Genomic DNA, 15,234 nt, shown 5'->3' with positions numbered 1-15,234 from the left:
ACAGAAAAAACAGAAACATGGATTAATTGACAAACAAGTACAAAATATGTGATACTTGGTTGTCTTGATTAGATAACAATACAGCAGGGGTGTCCAAAGTGAGTCCTCGGGGCCATTTGTGGACTGTGGCTTGTTTTTTTCACTGGCCTGCTGCATATTGTAGACATAAAATTAAACCCAAAAAAATGCAGAAATTGGAAGAATAGAGAAAAATCAGCACAATGTAAAAAGAAAAAGTTGAAATATTGATACTATTAACCAACACAAAGCTTTGTTTTTAAATGTTTATTTTGAAAAAATAACAATTTAGCCTTTCACAAAGTAAAAAAAAATATATATATCTATAAATATGAACGTGGACCGCCGCATCCTGTGATTTTTCATGATGTGGCCTTTGATGGAAAAAGTTTGGACACCCCATAAATTAATAATATATACAGTACAGTGGTGTGAAGAAGTGTTTGCCCCCGTCCTGATTTCTTTTTTTTTTTGTATGTTTGTCACATTTAAATATTTCAGATCATCAAACAAATTTAAATCAGTAGTTTTCAATGACAACACAACAGAACACAAAATGCAGTTTTCAAATTAAACATTTTATTATTAAAGGACAAAAAAATCCAAACCTACCTGGCCCTGTGTGAAAAAGTGATTGAAAAAGAGAAAGAAAGTAATTGAGATCTATCAGTCTGGAAAAGGTCATGAGGCCATTTCTAAAGCTTTGGAACTCCAGCGAAGGACTGGAGAGCCATTATCCAGGAATGACAAAAACATGGAACAGTGGTGAACCTTCCCAGGAGGAGCCGGCCAACCAAAATTACCCCAAGAGCGCAGTGACGACTCATCCAAGAGGTCATAAATTTCCCCACAACATCCAAAGAACTGCAGGCCTCTCGTTCCTCAGTTAAGGTCAGTGTTCATGACACTAAGATAAGAAAGACACTGGGCAAAAACGGCCTGCATGGTAGAGTTCCAAGATGAAAACCACTGCTGAGCAAAAAGAACATTATGGCTCGTCTCAATTTTGCCAGAAAACATCTTGATGATGCCCAAGACCTTTGGGAAAATATTCTGTGGTCTAATGAGACAAAAGTTGAACTTTTTGGAAGGTGTGTGTCCCATTACATCTGGTGTAAAAGTAACGCCACATTTTAGAAAAAAAACATCATACCAAGAGTAAAATGTGGTGGTGGTAGTGTGATGGTCTGGGGCTGTTTTGCTGTATCAGGACCTGGAAGACTTGCTGTGATAAATGGAACCATGAATTCTGCTGTCTACCAAAAAATCCTGAAAGAAAATGAAGACTTTGGAGTGGCCTAGCCAAAGTCCTGACCTGAATCCTATTGAGATGCTGTGGAATTACCTTAAAAAGACGGTTCATGCTGGAAAACCCTCCAATGTGGCTGAATTACAGCAATTCTGCGAAGATGAGTGGGCCAAAATTCCTCCACAGCGCTGTAAGAGACTCATTGCAAGTTACCGCAAACGCTTGATTGCAGTTGTTGCTGCTGAGGGTGGACGAACCAGTTACGTTTAGGGGGCAATCACTTTTTCACACAAGGCCATGTAGGTTTGGATTTTTTTTCTCCCTTAATAATAAAACGTTTCATTTTTAAAAAATGCATTTTGTGTTCAGGTGTTTTGTCATTGACTGTACTTTGACAAAATTCTTGTCACATACCAAAATAATGTACGGTAGAAATGATATTTTCTTCTGAAAACACAAACATGCTACAAAAACATCAGAACATAAAGTCAGGGTAACTTGGTAAGAATAATTTATATTGTGTATATTGTATATATTGTATTGTATACTCCATCCATACGTCTCAGGAATGATTCCAATAACTAACTGATAAAATCATCTGGAATGAGAAAGAAAGCAATCTTGCATGACTCCCAGACTTCATGAAGATTTTTTGGTTCCATCTTCCAAGCCTCCTCCTTCATCTAACCCCAAACATGCTCAATTATGTTTAGGTCTGGTGAATGGGCTGGCCAATCCTGGAGCATCTTAACCTTCTTCACAAAGAGGAACTCTGATGTGGAGGCTGAGGTATGAGAAGGAGCGCCATCCTGCTCAAGAATTTGCCTCTTTTGTGATTTGGAAGGTAAGGCATTTATGTTCTGATGTTTTTGTTGCATGTCTGTTTTCAAAGGGAAAATACAATTTCGACCGTACATTATTTTTGGTATGCGACAAGACTTTTTTTCCAAGCGCAATCTGACCTTTCTGTCTTATTTAAATGATGAAAATCAATGAATACTACAATACTTTATTTTGCTAGAATAAGGGTTGTCTAAATCCAAATTTGCAACTAATAGTGGAAGTTATTTATTGTTCCTACAACTTTCATAAGCGACACAACTTTTGTCAGGCACTGTAGAATATATAAGAGCTAAGTGACACAAACATTGTCAATAAGTCCAGGATAAGCGATGGATAGTACCCGTTTCATATTAGTCTCACAGTGCAGGGTTTGAGACATTCCATAGGTTTACTCCGTTTACTGATATGCTAAAAGTTTTTTATGTTGCGTTTTGAATATTTTCCCCCTGTGATCATGTTTATCCCCTCTTGTGTAAAAAAAAAGAGTATATAATCGTGGAGCAATTGAGAAATTGATGCGACTGAAACCGTAAACTGCATTAAAAACAATCAAATGCAGAAGGAGTAAATTAGCAGAATAGTAAATCCCCAACAGCCTTTTTGTGTACCCCAGCATTCCCTCAGACCGTTGACTCTTAGCTGAGCCGATAAGTCCCTCTTTATTCCACCGCCTGCTGCCATAAAAGCGCCGGTTTGTCATTGTGCGGAGTGATCTGATATACGGGCTACACCCAGCCGCAGCCGCACTAGTGCCCCGGCTTTCTTTGCCACCCCAGCGTCCAAGTGTGGGTAATATCCGAGGCTCTCAATTCGTTTGCAGGGCTTTTTTCCAAAAATAATTCCGCATAGTCTTATTTGACAACAACACCCGGCGATTTTTTCACACAACATCGCTTTCTTCAACATGTCTTGGCAAAGCTACGTGGACAACCTGATGGCCGATGGCAGCTGTCAGGACAGCGCCATTGTTGGCTATGTGGACGCCAAATACGTTTGGGCAGCACATGCTGGTGGTACTTTCAACAATATCACGGTAAGAACGCGACATGGCGTTCATTGCTGGGGAGGATGTACATGGGGTGGTTGTTTGCAGCCGGAAGGCAGACGCTTGCCAGACTGGGAAGCCGTTATTTATGCAAATGTCTAGCAAGCTAGCCGCGCCGTGCTAGCCAATCTAGCCCATCGTAGGCCTACCCTGCTAAACGCCGCAGGATTAGCGCTTGCGTGCGTGAGACCTCGCTTTTTGTAACTTGCGTGCGAAACAAACAAAAACGCGCGTTCTACAAATGACCCCAGTAACGAATCATTTTAAACAATGTTATTAAAATGATGCTCATTGTACACAAGCGTGGAGTCTGCCTTCGGCTTTGGTTCAATGAGCCTTCATGCTTTGTGTGCCGGGCTGCTCTGATTAGCTAACATTAAGCCGCCCCGCTGCCGGTTACCTGTGATTAAAAAGCTTACACTGACTTTTGATCAGCCTCAGATAAACCTGCCATATTGTTGCTGCGTATAATGGAGCAACATTTTTGATATTTTGTGGGTATTCCGGACTCGCTGTTTAAATTCACCCCAGACCGTCATTTGTAGACAGGACTTAACTCATACATCCATGCTTGGGTTGTGTAACCTCAGTAATAACATGCATGTGCTTTTGAGTGTCTTTATTTATATATATATATATATAATATAAAAATATCAAAGTTTGAATTGTGTCCCCCCCAATCAGCAGTTTTGTTAACGTTCGTGTATTGAGTCTGCAAAGTAATTTTAGGTATTTATGAAAAAGCATGTAACGTCAGTCAGATAAAATGTTGTGATTCACTTGTTTGTGTGCTTGTCTGTTTCAGTCCCAAGAAATTGATGTCCTCGTAGGTAAAGACAGAGAGACCTTTTACACCTTTGGTCTCACTCTGGGCTCGAAGAAGTGTTCAGTGCTCAGAGACAGCCTCCAGCAGGACGGAGACTGGACAATGGACATCAGGACAAAGAGCCAAGGAGGAGAGCCTACATACAATATCTCCGTGGGACGAGCTGGAAAAGGTGTTGTTAAGAAGTAGATTAAGAGCCGTCAACACGTTGCATGCGTTTTTTAATTAACTTTCTCAATTCTGCTCATTTGTTTCCACACACACACACACACACACACACACACACACACACACACGAATAAGATACAGATGAGCTTTATTCTAGTTTTCACACATTTTGAGCAATAAAAAGAGCAAGATGATCTTTTATCAGAGTTCAATCAGGCCAAATAGTATTGTAACGATGTACGGGAGGAAAGCAAATAGCAGCATTTTACTCTTGACTGAAGCAACTGTTACCAAACTGACAAGAATATGGAATACCTTTTTTATCAAATTTTTATTTTGCCTCCTAAACCTTATGTAAGCCACAATTTGCCTTTTTAAATGCCTTTTTCCCCCCGTTTTGGTTTCGAGGTTTCAACCTTTCTCCCATCAGTCTCTTCCGTCTAATTCCAAGTCTGTGAATGGAAAAGCCAAATAACCTGTTAACATTGGTCGCCTTTTTTTGCAGTATGCAAAATATTAAAGTGCAGTAAAGACCTCCAGTCTTTATACACTCAAAGTGGCTGACATGCGTTGAATAGTTTTTATGAGGTAGAGTTAAGTGCGCTCGTCTTCCTTGCAGCTTTTTGTTTATACTTAACATAAAAAAAAGCAAAAGCTGTAGGGCCCTTTTTTTGTCTGCAATGTTCTAATTGCAATCCATCTCTGTCATATAGAGTACTCCCTCGTTTATCACGGTTAATTGGTTCCCGACCGTGATACGTGAATTTGTAGGATTCCTTATTGATAAATGGAATTTTAGGCAGTGATGTTGGGGTTCAGATTTGCCTTTGAGCTTGGTTTGAATGTCTTCTGAATATTTGTATTTTAGTTCATTTAACAATTTTTGTGGCTGAAAATGCTCAATTTAGGCCCAATAATCATCCGTAAAATGTGCTTAAATATGCATATTTTTAGTTATAGGCTGTATTCAACCACAAAAGAGCAAGCTTTATTAATATATTGAAAAATACCGGGCAATATCAGTAAGAAAGGTCTATGGAAAAACAAAAAACACTGAAACATTCTTTAGCTTGTTCTTCCTCACACTTGTGAGTTTCTTGAGATGCTTTCCTCATTTTCTCACTTTTTCTTAACTGTGCCCTCCTTTTTTTTCTATCTCTTCTCTTCCAGTTTTGGTTCTTGTAATGGGCAAAGAAGGGGTCCATGGAGGCGGATTGAATAAGAAGGCTTACTCAATGGCAAAATACTTGAGGGATTCAGGCTTTTAATGTTTCCAGGCTCATTTAGGTAAATATTTTGAGGGACAAAAAGAAGAGAAAAAAAAAATTGCTGTTAAGATTTCTCCTGCAAGCAGTCAAATGTCATGGAAACCTTTTAATAGCATTGAAGAGTGGTAAGATCCTGATACCTGGTCCTCCCCCTGCACCCTGTAGGGGCGGGGACTCTTCAGTTTTGTTCATTTTCTCTCTATTTTTTTCCTTATGTGCCCCAGCATTGGTTATAGTCATGGGAAAGGATGCGGTCCATGGTGGAAATCTTAACAAGAAAACATATGATATGGCGGCGTTCCTGAGGACATGTGGATATTAAGCAACCTCACCATCCATCAACTTAACAGCTCACTACATGTTGTGTTGACACTACTTGCAGAATTAAAGGGCAAATAATGTTTCTTCTTTCCCGCTCTATTTTATACACAGTCCCCACAATCTTTTTTTTTTTTTTTTTTAATGGGGGTGTTCCCCATTAAAAACTTTCCCTACCCCAAGGTTGTACACACAGTCTTGACACTACAGTTACGGCATGTTCAATAAAAATGTTGAAATGTTATAAACCAAAGGAGCGTGCAAAAAAAAAAAGACCACAAAGTGTAATAAAGAACTGAGTTTGCCTTGTGTAACATCTGCTTTGCTAATAGCTCTTTTTAAAAGGCACTGCCCCATTCCGCCCTTTATCAGCATGTCTGCATTGAAAAGTTGCATGCATAATCTGCTTCATTGTAGTCCTCCCAGCCAAAACATCTCATCTGCCTCCAAATAAAACAAAAAGGAAAAAAAAGAAATACGCTGACAAAGTCCTGTATCTGTGTACCAATTTGCCACTCACCTTCTTTTACCATCACAGGCTTTTTGCTGTTGTACCTTAAAGATGTGGTGTTGGTTTGTCGTTTGAGTGTTGTGTAAGGCCAGCGTTGTCTTGATACTTCAACACATTCTGGAGTCGCAGTTGGCGTTCCACCTCTGTGACAGCTCACCGTTGTCAGCCAGCTCCTGCAATTTGTAAAACTGTTTACTCCTAGCCCCTACGCCATCCCGCTTGTTCCCCCTCGGACCAATCGTTGAGGACGTTCAGAGTTGCTTCACCTCATTTTATGATTGTTGGCATCATTTGTTGACTGTAGAACACGAAGACAGCTTCAGAAAGTTGTAAAACGACTCCTTTTAGACTTCAACACTACTTCCATTTTTCATCACTAATAGATATTTCATTTTGGCTAACTTTGGCCTCATTAACAACTGAAACTACATGAATGCATATTGACTGTAAACCAAGGCTGTTGACTTCCGACACCTTGCTATTATTTGCCTTGTGCTTTAGTCATTAAAGATGTATTCACAAATTGTCATCGTATGGTATTTAGAAGTATACTAGGTAAAAATTTAAAAAATGCTGTGTACACTAAAACTATTGAAAGTGGTGTTGGTTGGAATCAGAACATTTGTAAGTTGTCTTGTGATCAGTTTCAGAGAATTGTGTATTCAGTGCCATAAAATCAATCTGATGTGTTGCTACAAGTTGGATTTTTACCTGCTGTCCCAGCAAGATATAACTTTTAATGGCACTTTCCTATGGGACGTTTTGGCATCAGTTATTTCCAGACTGTGTGGAATATGTACAGAATTAAAAGAGAGAGAAAAATGAGTGTGTCGTTTTTGTGACGTTGGGAATAATACATCTTGTCTCGTCAGTGTGGAAAGATTTGGAATTAAACATTGAATCCAGAACCTGTGTTGTATACTAGTATACCGGTGCAGTGTTTAATCAAAGTTAATATCAAATTTGTGCTTATAAAAAGATCTCAGGTTTAGTTTATCTTCCATATCACTTCCATATAAATATACGTTGGGATGATCTTAGACATTGCACACAAACATTAAATAAAAAGTCGATCTCAGTTGTGTAACAGGATGGTCAAATAATTTAGTTTGCTGAGTTTCTGCCTATATAAAGACAGGTGAGTAAAATATGACTCTTTAAAATTAGCGTTACTGTACAGTATTGTCTATCAAAATGGTTCATAGGCATAAAAATCTAACCATACTGTTCTATGAACAATTGCCATAACATTTAGTAAACAGGTACTGGCACAATCAATTCAACAGCTGTATTTTAATTAGTGGTGTTGTTAAATAATGTAATTTGAAGAGAGATCAATTAGTAGATTCTGTCAAACATTCGGGACCGGAGGAGGGGGGCATGGCCCCTCAATTTTGTTTTGGTCCCCTGTAGTTTTTATCCACCAAAAACAATGTTACGCTATCCTGTATTAAAAAGAGCCTAGTCAAGCACTAGGACCAAGCCAATTTCCCCTTAGACTGCCCACAAGCTCATCGATTGGCTCAGTTGATTTTATGCTAGCGTGCGATTGGCCGTTTCTGCTGTCACTCAATAAACGCCTGGACTTGACACGCCGGTGTTTTCGTGAGCTAGAAAGAGTCCTTATAGTTACCATGTTGGACGTTTATTCTGCATGGGTCACGTCAGCTAGACGGATTTTTAATATCATTCAACATCAAATTTGAGTCTGTGCCTGCGTGAGTTTGGTCCCGCCCCCGAACCCAAGCCGGTGGTGTGGTTTAGAATATTGAACTTTTTGACAATTTAAAAAAATGATGAGACATAGGTTTATCTAGAATTATCAGAATTTCAAAGGTATTTTGTTTTTACCAAGATGCATCTCTATATATTGTACTTGTGAATCCTTTGGTCAACACGAGAACCAATAGGCTTTGACCTGCTGGAGTCAAAGGCCACACCTTTCATTGCACCATTGCTAACACCTGTTGAGGTTTAGCCCTTTCTTTTGTCATTAATTAGTTCCAGCTCAGCCTTCTACCTTTTGTCATCAGCACTGGAGATTTCAGCTTTTGACCACACTCCTCTATGTGCAGTGCTTCCCTTGTGTTCAAATGGCGTGTAGGGAGCGCGGGGGCTCAAAGATTTTACTGTATTTGGGGATTTTTCTGGTTGTGAGTGCGTTTTGCCAATGTTCCAAATTAAGACACAACTCTACATTGAATCAAAGTCGAGACAAAAGTAACGTTGTCTACACTGGAAGACTCTTAATCTCTCAACAAGTTATAGGTCATAAAAAAGCTACAAGTGATAACCTGGATGTTGATTCAGATTACCAAGCAGACATGGGTATGTATGACTTCATTTATCACTATGCCAGATGTTTACATGTGCATTATTTATTTCAAAGTGCATTTAAGCTTGTTGGAGTTCTCACAAAGTTGCATTGTGAAAAGGATGGGAAATGTTGAAGCAACCCAGTGTTCCGGAAGATGTTTTTTCCAAACCAGACCAGGCAATTGTGGAGCAGCTCCTTCAAATGGATCCGAAGGTGGAATGTACTGCTGACTCCATGAAGCTTCAGGTCCAAGACATTTCTTCCACCCCAGGATCTTTGATATTGGTTGATAGGGGTAAGATTTTCTACTTCGACAACTGTAACACAACAGAATAAGCAAAGGTTGCAATAATTGTAATCTTATGCACATTCTTAATGACATTTCATTGAATTTGCCTTCTAGGTACACTCATGTCCCCTTTGCCTCTGTCCATGCTGCCTCAAAGCTGTGGATATACAATCAGGTCAACACAGAGCAATATGGTCTTGGTGGCTCCTTATAATGGCTGCTTTGTTACTGTTCAGGTAAGACCTTTTGTGCTGTAAACCACACATACAAAACACAGGTATTTATTATTAACACCTGTTGTTATTTTTATTAGGAGGATACATATGTACTACCATTACTTTGGTGGGGGTTGCCAGTGAGGATGACTTGCCCTTTGATGAGACAGTCTTCAAATGGACCGATGGTCACATGCCATGCAGAGGGCATGGTTGTAAAAGTGGAGTGGACTCTCCCAGCCTCTAAAATTAAAATAAATTGTAAGTTGCTGTTAATGGCTTTGAATCACAACTATAATGGAGATTACAGTGGAACCCCCAAAGTGGAATGCCTCAAAGTCCTACAATTTTAGGTTTGTTCAAACCATGTATGAAGTGTGCGAGACGCAGAGCCGGTTGGGCCATTTGGCAATACTGTTTAGGCGGAATCTAAGGGCGCTGTGACATCAAGGGTGTGTAAAAATATTGGGGGGGGGGGGGGTGCAGCTTCAACATAATAAAACAAGTCATTAATAATAACTCGGGAAAGCTCACTTTGATTCAAATGTAACACAATGCCCAATTAATACTACGAATAGCAAACATAATTTTTGTACATAGTTATGCATATAGTTGTATGTAGGTCTATAGTTTTTTTTTTGTATAGTCATTGCATAATATAAAGTGGATAATGCAAATGTGCAAACTGGTTATTTTAATTATTAGTGTTTGTTACAATTTCCTTATTTACAGAATTTTTATTTTGTAGTAAGCGTATTTGTACGCACAGTATATACTTCAGATTCACTTCTAATTTAACCTTGTAAATTGGGTGACACATTATTGTACAAATTAAAGATGGTAAAAACAATGCCATTAAATTACATTTGCAAGCTATGTAATTCGCCGAGGGAGGGGGACTCCGTATAAAAGCTCACCTAAAGGATGAACTGCAGTGTTTTCAGCAATATCACAAGTGAGATTTCTGGGAAAACAGGAAGTGTAATAACAACAATAGAAATAGAAGTGGAACTTGACCACAACATACGAAACTGTCGGGTTCAGTACAATATTAACAATTGAATTAATCAAAAACCTATTATACACCTGACTATGCTATTGAATTTAAATGTCTAATGTATATGATGTCAATGGACTACACACAGTCATCGCGGTTAATTGGTTCCAATTTCGGCAAAGTAGGATTCAATATTGATAAACATTTTCATAGAGCATAGAAAACCTGTTTGACTTTCTAAATACAAGTTTTAACATTAGAGCTTTGTCGACATAACACCCCAGAAGTCACTCGTACACTCTGTTTACATCACATTGCGCTGGCTGCATGGACGTAAGAGATGGCTGCCGCTAGCATAGCAAGCTACCGAGCTAACTAGTTAGCCTCTTCAATTTACTTATTCTAAACGTAGTGTTTCAAACTCAGTGGAGAAGGACAAAGAAGCCAAAAACTTACCACTTCCACACGCAGTAGGAGAGCCTTTTTCCCCCCCACTCGCTCATTGTTCTAAACGTAGTGTTTCAAACTCGGTGGAGAAGGACAAAGAAGCCAAAAACGTACCACTTCCACACGCAGTAGGAGAGCCTTTTTCCCCCCCACTCGCTCTCAGCCATGGCATGGCTGCTCGGCTCTGCTGGCTCAGTAGCCCTTCTCCATGCAGTGTGAAAGGTAATGTCATCTAGCGTCATGTCTCATAACATTACTGATGCCTAGCGACCAAAATACTTCATAGATACTATAATATAATAATACTTGCCTTTCAATATTGACTAATAGGCCATAGTCAAGCACGAAACAATTTTTTTTTTTTTTTTTAAACGTGATTATAGTGAGGGAGTAATATTCAAACTGCGATATAGTGAAGGATGACTGTACTACGCTTGTTTCAGTAAAATATATATATTTTTTATTTTTATTGCCACTACGAAACAGTATTGCTCTGTAGTCTTCACTCGTTGGGCATTTCAGGGTGAGTAGGTTTTTTTTTTGTTTTTTTTTTTGGACTACAATGCTAATGGGGATGTCATACAACTTCGACTAAAAAAATCCAAACTATCCCTTTTAAACAGTAATACAGTTTACATTTTTTCCTAAAGGACAAATTGTTTTGAAATTACAACTTGGAAGTCAACCGACATCACGGACTGTTTGATATTGGAGGTTCTACTGTATTAACTGTCACCTGTTCTGTGTCTTCAAAGATTTGGATGGATGCCTTCAACTGCAAGCAAAAGTTGCTTGCATGATATTGCCTTTTGTGACTTTGAGGTTTAATACTTGATGGCAATGTAATTAACAGTGAATGGCGACTGGGAGTGGCTAACTACTGCATCACTCAAATGTGGGATCACTGTAGGTGAACATGTTGAAGGTGTGAGCATCTTTGTCCGCTATGCTCCCTGCGTGGAGATCAAGGTAATGATTTGAAAATTGCAAGTTTCATTTGGAGTATTTCCTTGATTGACAGTTTTAATTGCAGGATGGAATGTACACAGTTTTATTGGCTGGAGAAGGAGAAGCTAAGGTTTCCTGCCCATTGACCGAAGTTCAATCTGAACCCGCAAAAAAAACACCACAGGCTCCAAAACAAGCACAATCCCCAGACAAAGAGTTGTATCCCCTTCACCCAGTTGATCATTCACCATCAAATCCACACGAATCTGTGGTACCTCCAAATCCCATGCCTTTTCCATTCCCGTTCCAACCTAAACCAGACACTGAGCCCACACCTGCTCCACAGTCCCACAAACCACCACAACCTGAGGTTCTTTCAAGTCCTGTTCAGGAGTCTCCCTATCTATACCCCTATCCACTGTACCCCATGCCCAGCCCTGAATCAGACGACGAAAAAAATATTCCTGCTACAAAACAACCTGAAGTGCCTTCAGGGCATGAAGAAAAGCCAGTTTACCCTTTCTTTACCATGCCATGGCCAGAGAATAACAAAGTCACCGAACCCGTACCTTCTCTACAACCTCCCAAACCACAACCACCTGAGGTTTTTCCAAGTGATATTAAGAAGCATTCCACCTATCCACTTTACCCGTTGCCTAACCCTGTATCACACCCTGACAAAAAACCCATGTCTGCTCCATCAAAACAACCTGAAGATCGTCCAGGTCCTGTGAAACCGTTTTACCCCTTCTTCACCATGCCATGGCCTGAAAATAAACCAAACCAAGTTACTAAACCATTTCCTTCTCTAGAGCCCCCCAAAGCACAACCTGATGTTTTCCCAGGTCTTATTGAGAAGCCGGCCTACCCTTACCCCTATCCATTTTACACTATGCCAAGCCCTGTCGCGGACTCTGACAAAAACCCCATGTCTGTTCTATCAAAACCTGAAGTTCTTCCACTTCTCCCCAAACCACCACAACCTGAGATTTTTTCAGGTCATATTCAGAAGCCTACCTATCCATACAACTATCCACTTTACCCTATGCCTATTCCTCTAGCAGACCCTGACAAAAAACCCATGCCTGCTCCATCAAAACAAGCTGAAGTATCTCCGGGCCAAGTGAATCCGTTTTACCCCGTCCTCACCATGCCATGGCCTGAAAATAAACCAAACCAAGATGCCAAGCCAATGCCTTCTCTGCAACCCCTCAAACCACACCAACCTGAGGTGCAGCCAGGTGGACAACTCGCCTTCGACAATCTATTTTACCCTCCAACGCTTGATGATAAACCTGGTGTGCCCTCCCTACCACAAAAACATGTGACTCAGACCAGTCAAATTGGGCAGCCAGTCTGTCCCAAACACTATCCATTTTGCACAACAGCTGAAGAAAAACAAAATCTCCCCAAACCGCAAGAACCTGTCGTTCCACCAGGTGAAAGGCTATGGCCAGTCCACCCTTATTCTTTCAACCCCATACCTGAATTTATACCCGTGCGACAACCTGAATGCCCTCCAGGTAATGTGCAATGCAAGCACCCCTTTCAACTGTATGCTGCGTCTGGTCCTGAAGAACTATCCAAAAAGCCAGTCCTAGCCAAACCAAACCAACCTGAGGTTCCTCCATGTAAAAAGCAGCCAGCCCATCCATACCTGAATCCACTTTATCCTAGCCTAGACCCTAAAGAACATGGCGGAAAGCCATTGCCTGATCCATGGATGTTCCAACCACAGCAGCCTGAGGTCCCACTGAGTCATATGGAGAAGCCAGTCTTCCCTTTCTTGTCTAAACCAGTGCCTGAAAAGAAACCAGCTACCAAGCCTGCACAACCTCCACAGCCCCCCAAACCACAACAGCCTGAATTGCCTCCAGATCAGCGCGAGCATTCTCACTATCCATACCTCTATCCACCCTACCTTGTGCCCACTCCTGATGAGATGTCCAAAAAGCCAATGCCTTCTCTACAGCCATCTGACTCAGAAGCTGAACTCCTCCCGGGTGATGTAGAGAAGCCAGCCAACCCCTTCTCTTTTTTTCTGTTTAACCCTGCACCTGTTATCAAGCCCACACTTGCTCCACAGGCCGCACAACCACAGAAGCCTGAGGTGCCTGAGAAAACAATTCAGGGACAAATCCATGGGTCCTTCCTACCTCAACCACCAATAACAGATGGTGAAACAAATGCTCACACACATTCCAATGAGAAGCCTAAAAAAAGTGAAAAACCTTCAGCCGTCAAACCTCCAGATGGCAAGATGCCACAATGGCGTCACCCAGAATGGCAGCAGTCTGTAACATTACCCCCAGCTTCTCCAACCAAGCAACCACAAGAAGGTGTTAAAGCACCTCTGCAGTCTGCTAATGGGGAAGTGGTCAAACAGGGTTCAACACCTGGTTGTGTAAAATTTTGCACTACTGGTTTTTCAAATTGCTGCCCACAGATCGCTTTTCATCAACATCTTTATCATCTCGCGCCTTCTGGGCCAGATAGTAAAGTGATCTCCCAAGGGTTTCCATATGTTGCCTCCATGACGTATGGCCTTGGAAATGGCATACGTTACACTTGGCCTGCTCAAAAAACACAAAATTCTGGGAAAGCTGACTCTGTCCCCACTTCCACCCGCATTCTGACATACGGAAGTCAAAAGCAACAACCTGACCAGCCCCCGGGTGGCAATTTGGCATTAACAGGACATAATCCCACCAAGGCAGCAGCTCCTGAAGTACCAATTAACCCTTTTGTTCCCAACTCTAATTTGCATTTTTCCAGTTGGCCATATGAGAATATTCAACATTCTCCACAAGGCCAATCATCACCTCAAGCTGCGCCTCTGTTCAGTCTTGAAAATCCGTTTTATGCTGCTGCGAATCAAAAGGGACCAAATCAAAATGAGCACCTAACAAAGCAAAATGTCCAATTATCATCTGGCCCGATAAATTATTCACCTGGTCTAAATGCTATGTCTATCGCCCAGTATCTTCAGCAGCAGCAACACACAAATCAAATGTCAGCTCCTTTGGACTTCTTCCATGGACGTGAAAGGCCTTCTCCAGAAGCTGAGGGTGAACTCGGTCCTTTGCTACCTTACTCCATGTTTAAAGATTTTGAAGCAACTACAAATACTTCATCACTCCCAATTAATTTGCCACGTTCATCACTGCCGAAAAAAACAAAGAAATCCTTCAAACGTGATCAGGCCAGGCGTTCGTATGAGCCGAAGGGATACATGCTGCTACATGGTCCACCAGGTAAAGAACCTGGTACTTCTGAGTCCAAGCAGAAATTCCAGGATGAGGATATTGAACAAACACTCCCGGGCCGACGTCTTGCAAGGAAATCGCAACATCTGCGATGGCTTGGGCAAGGACTGGCCAAAACTCCAGAAGATGACTTTAAAGCCAGCAAATTTGATACCACTCTGCCAAATGTTCCTGTAAACGTACCAAAAGTTCTGAGCTCAGTGGCCGACAGACACGGTACGTCATTTGATCAAGTTAATTTCTTTTGCTGTTACGCAAACTGATGATGCTTGTGTCTTACAGGACTGGACCGTTCCAGTGAAGGAGGGTCAGAATAAGCACAGATGGCACACATTAATTGTAAAGCTATTTAATTTGACTTGACCTTGACTATACTTGAGTATATTTTAATAAATACTCTCACATGAGCACTTGGTCTGTTCTCATGAGCTGTTGCTGAAAGTTTTTTGCCATTAATCGATGCTTTGACAATTGGCCCTATTTGATATTTGACTTTTGTGTTTAGTGTT

The 15,234-nt window shown here is 40.9% G+C and overlaps 2 protein-coding genes across 3 annotated transcripts; both read left to right on the top strand.

The window, feature by feature from the left end:
• The first annotated feature begins 2,823 nt into the window (after positions 1 to 2,823).
• On the top strand, positions 2,824 to 6,211 carry pfn2a (profilin 2a). Its single transcript, XM_054768215.1, has 4 exons — positions 2,824 to 3,143; positions 3,961 to 4,153; positions 5,320 to 5,436; positions 5,642 to 6,211. The coding sequence occupies exons 1-3, from the start codon at positions 3,015 to 3,017 to the stop codon at positions 5,415 to 5,417; spliced, it is 420 nt and encodes a 139-aa protein (XP_054624190.1). The 5' UTR covers positions 2,824 to 3,014; the 3' UTR covers positions 5,418 to 5,436; positions 5,642 to 6,211.
• Positions 6,212 to 7,820: 1,609 nt separating this feature from the next.
• LOC129177279 (titin-like) lies at positions 7,821 to 15,196 on the top strand. Of its 2 annotated transcripts, XM_054768211.1 has the most exons (7): positions 7,821 to 8,574; positions 8,682 to 8,858; positions 8,967 to 9,088; positions 9,166 to 9,328; positions 11,365 to 11,480; positions 11,545 to 14,941; positions 15,008 to 15,196. In XM_054768211.1, exons 1-7 carry the CDS (start codon positions 8,340 to 8,342, stop codon positions 15,040 to 15,042), a joined length of 4,245 nt encoding a protein of 1,414 aa, XP_054624186.1. In that variant the 5' UTR covers positions 7,821 to 8,339; the 3' UTR covers positions 15,043 to 15,196. The 2 variants fall into 2 exon arrangements, with proteins under 2 accessions (XP_054624186.1, XP_054624187.1); XM_054768212.1 differs by lacking the exon at positions 7,821 to 8,574 and having other exon boundaries at positions 8,589 to 8,858.
• Positions 15,197 to 15,234: the final 38 nt, after the last annotated feature.

This window comes from Dunckerocampus dactyliophorus, chromosome 2 (assembly GCF_027744805.1).
Source record: "Dunckerocampus dactyliophorus isolate RoL2022-P2 chromosome 2, RoL_Ddac_1.1, whole genome shotgun sequence".
Taxonomy (NCBI): domain Eukaryota; kingdom Metazoa; phylum Chordata; class Actinopteri; order Syngnathiformes; family Syngnathidae; genus Dunckerocampus; species Dunckerocampus dactyliophorus.
Note: the sequence above shows the minus strand (reverse complement) of the source record. Positions and strands in the feature narration are given on the sequence as shown.

Bases quoted from the DNA above. Each gene is read 5' to 3' on its own strand.
- LOC129177279 (XM_054768211.1), top strand. From the start codon at position 8,340: ATGGCGTGTAGGGAGCGCGGGGGCTCAAAGATTTTACTGTATTTGGGG. The intron at 9,329-11,364 runs GTAAGTTGCTGT...TGTAATTAACAG, and splicing joins CTCTAAAATTAAAATAAATT to TGAATGGCGACTGGGAGTGG. The intron at 11,481-11,544 runs GTAATGATTTGA...TTTTAATTGCAG, and splicing joins CTCCCTGCGTGGAGATCAAG to GATGGAATGTACACAGTTTT.
- pfn2a (XM_054768215.1), top strand. From the start codon at position 3,015: ATGTCTTGGCAAAGCTACGTGGACAACCTGATGGCCGATGGCAGCTGT. The intron at 3,144-3,960 runs GTAAGAACGCGA...TGTCTGTTTCAG, and splicing joins GTACTTTCAACAATATCACG to TCCCAAGAAATTGATGTCCT. The intron at 4,154-5,319 runs GTGTTGTTAAGA...CTTCTCTTCCAG, and splicing joins CGTGGGACGAGCTGGAAAAG to TTTTGGTTCTTGTAATGGGC.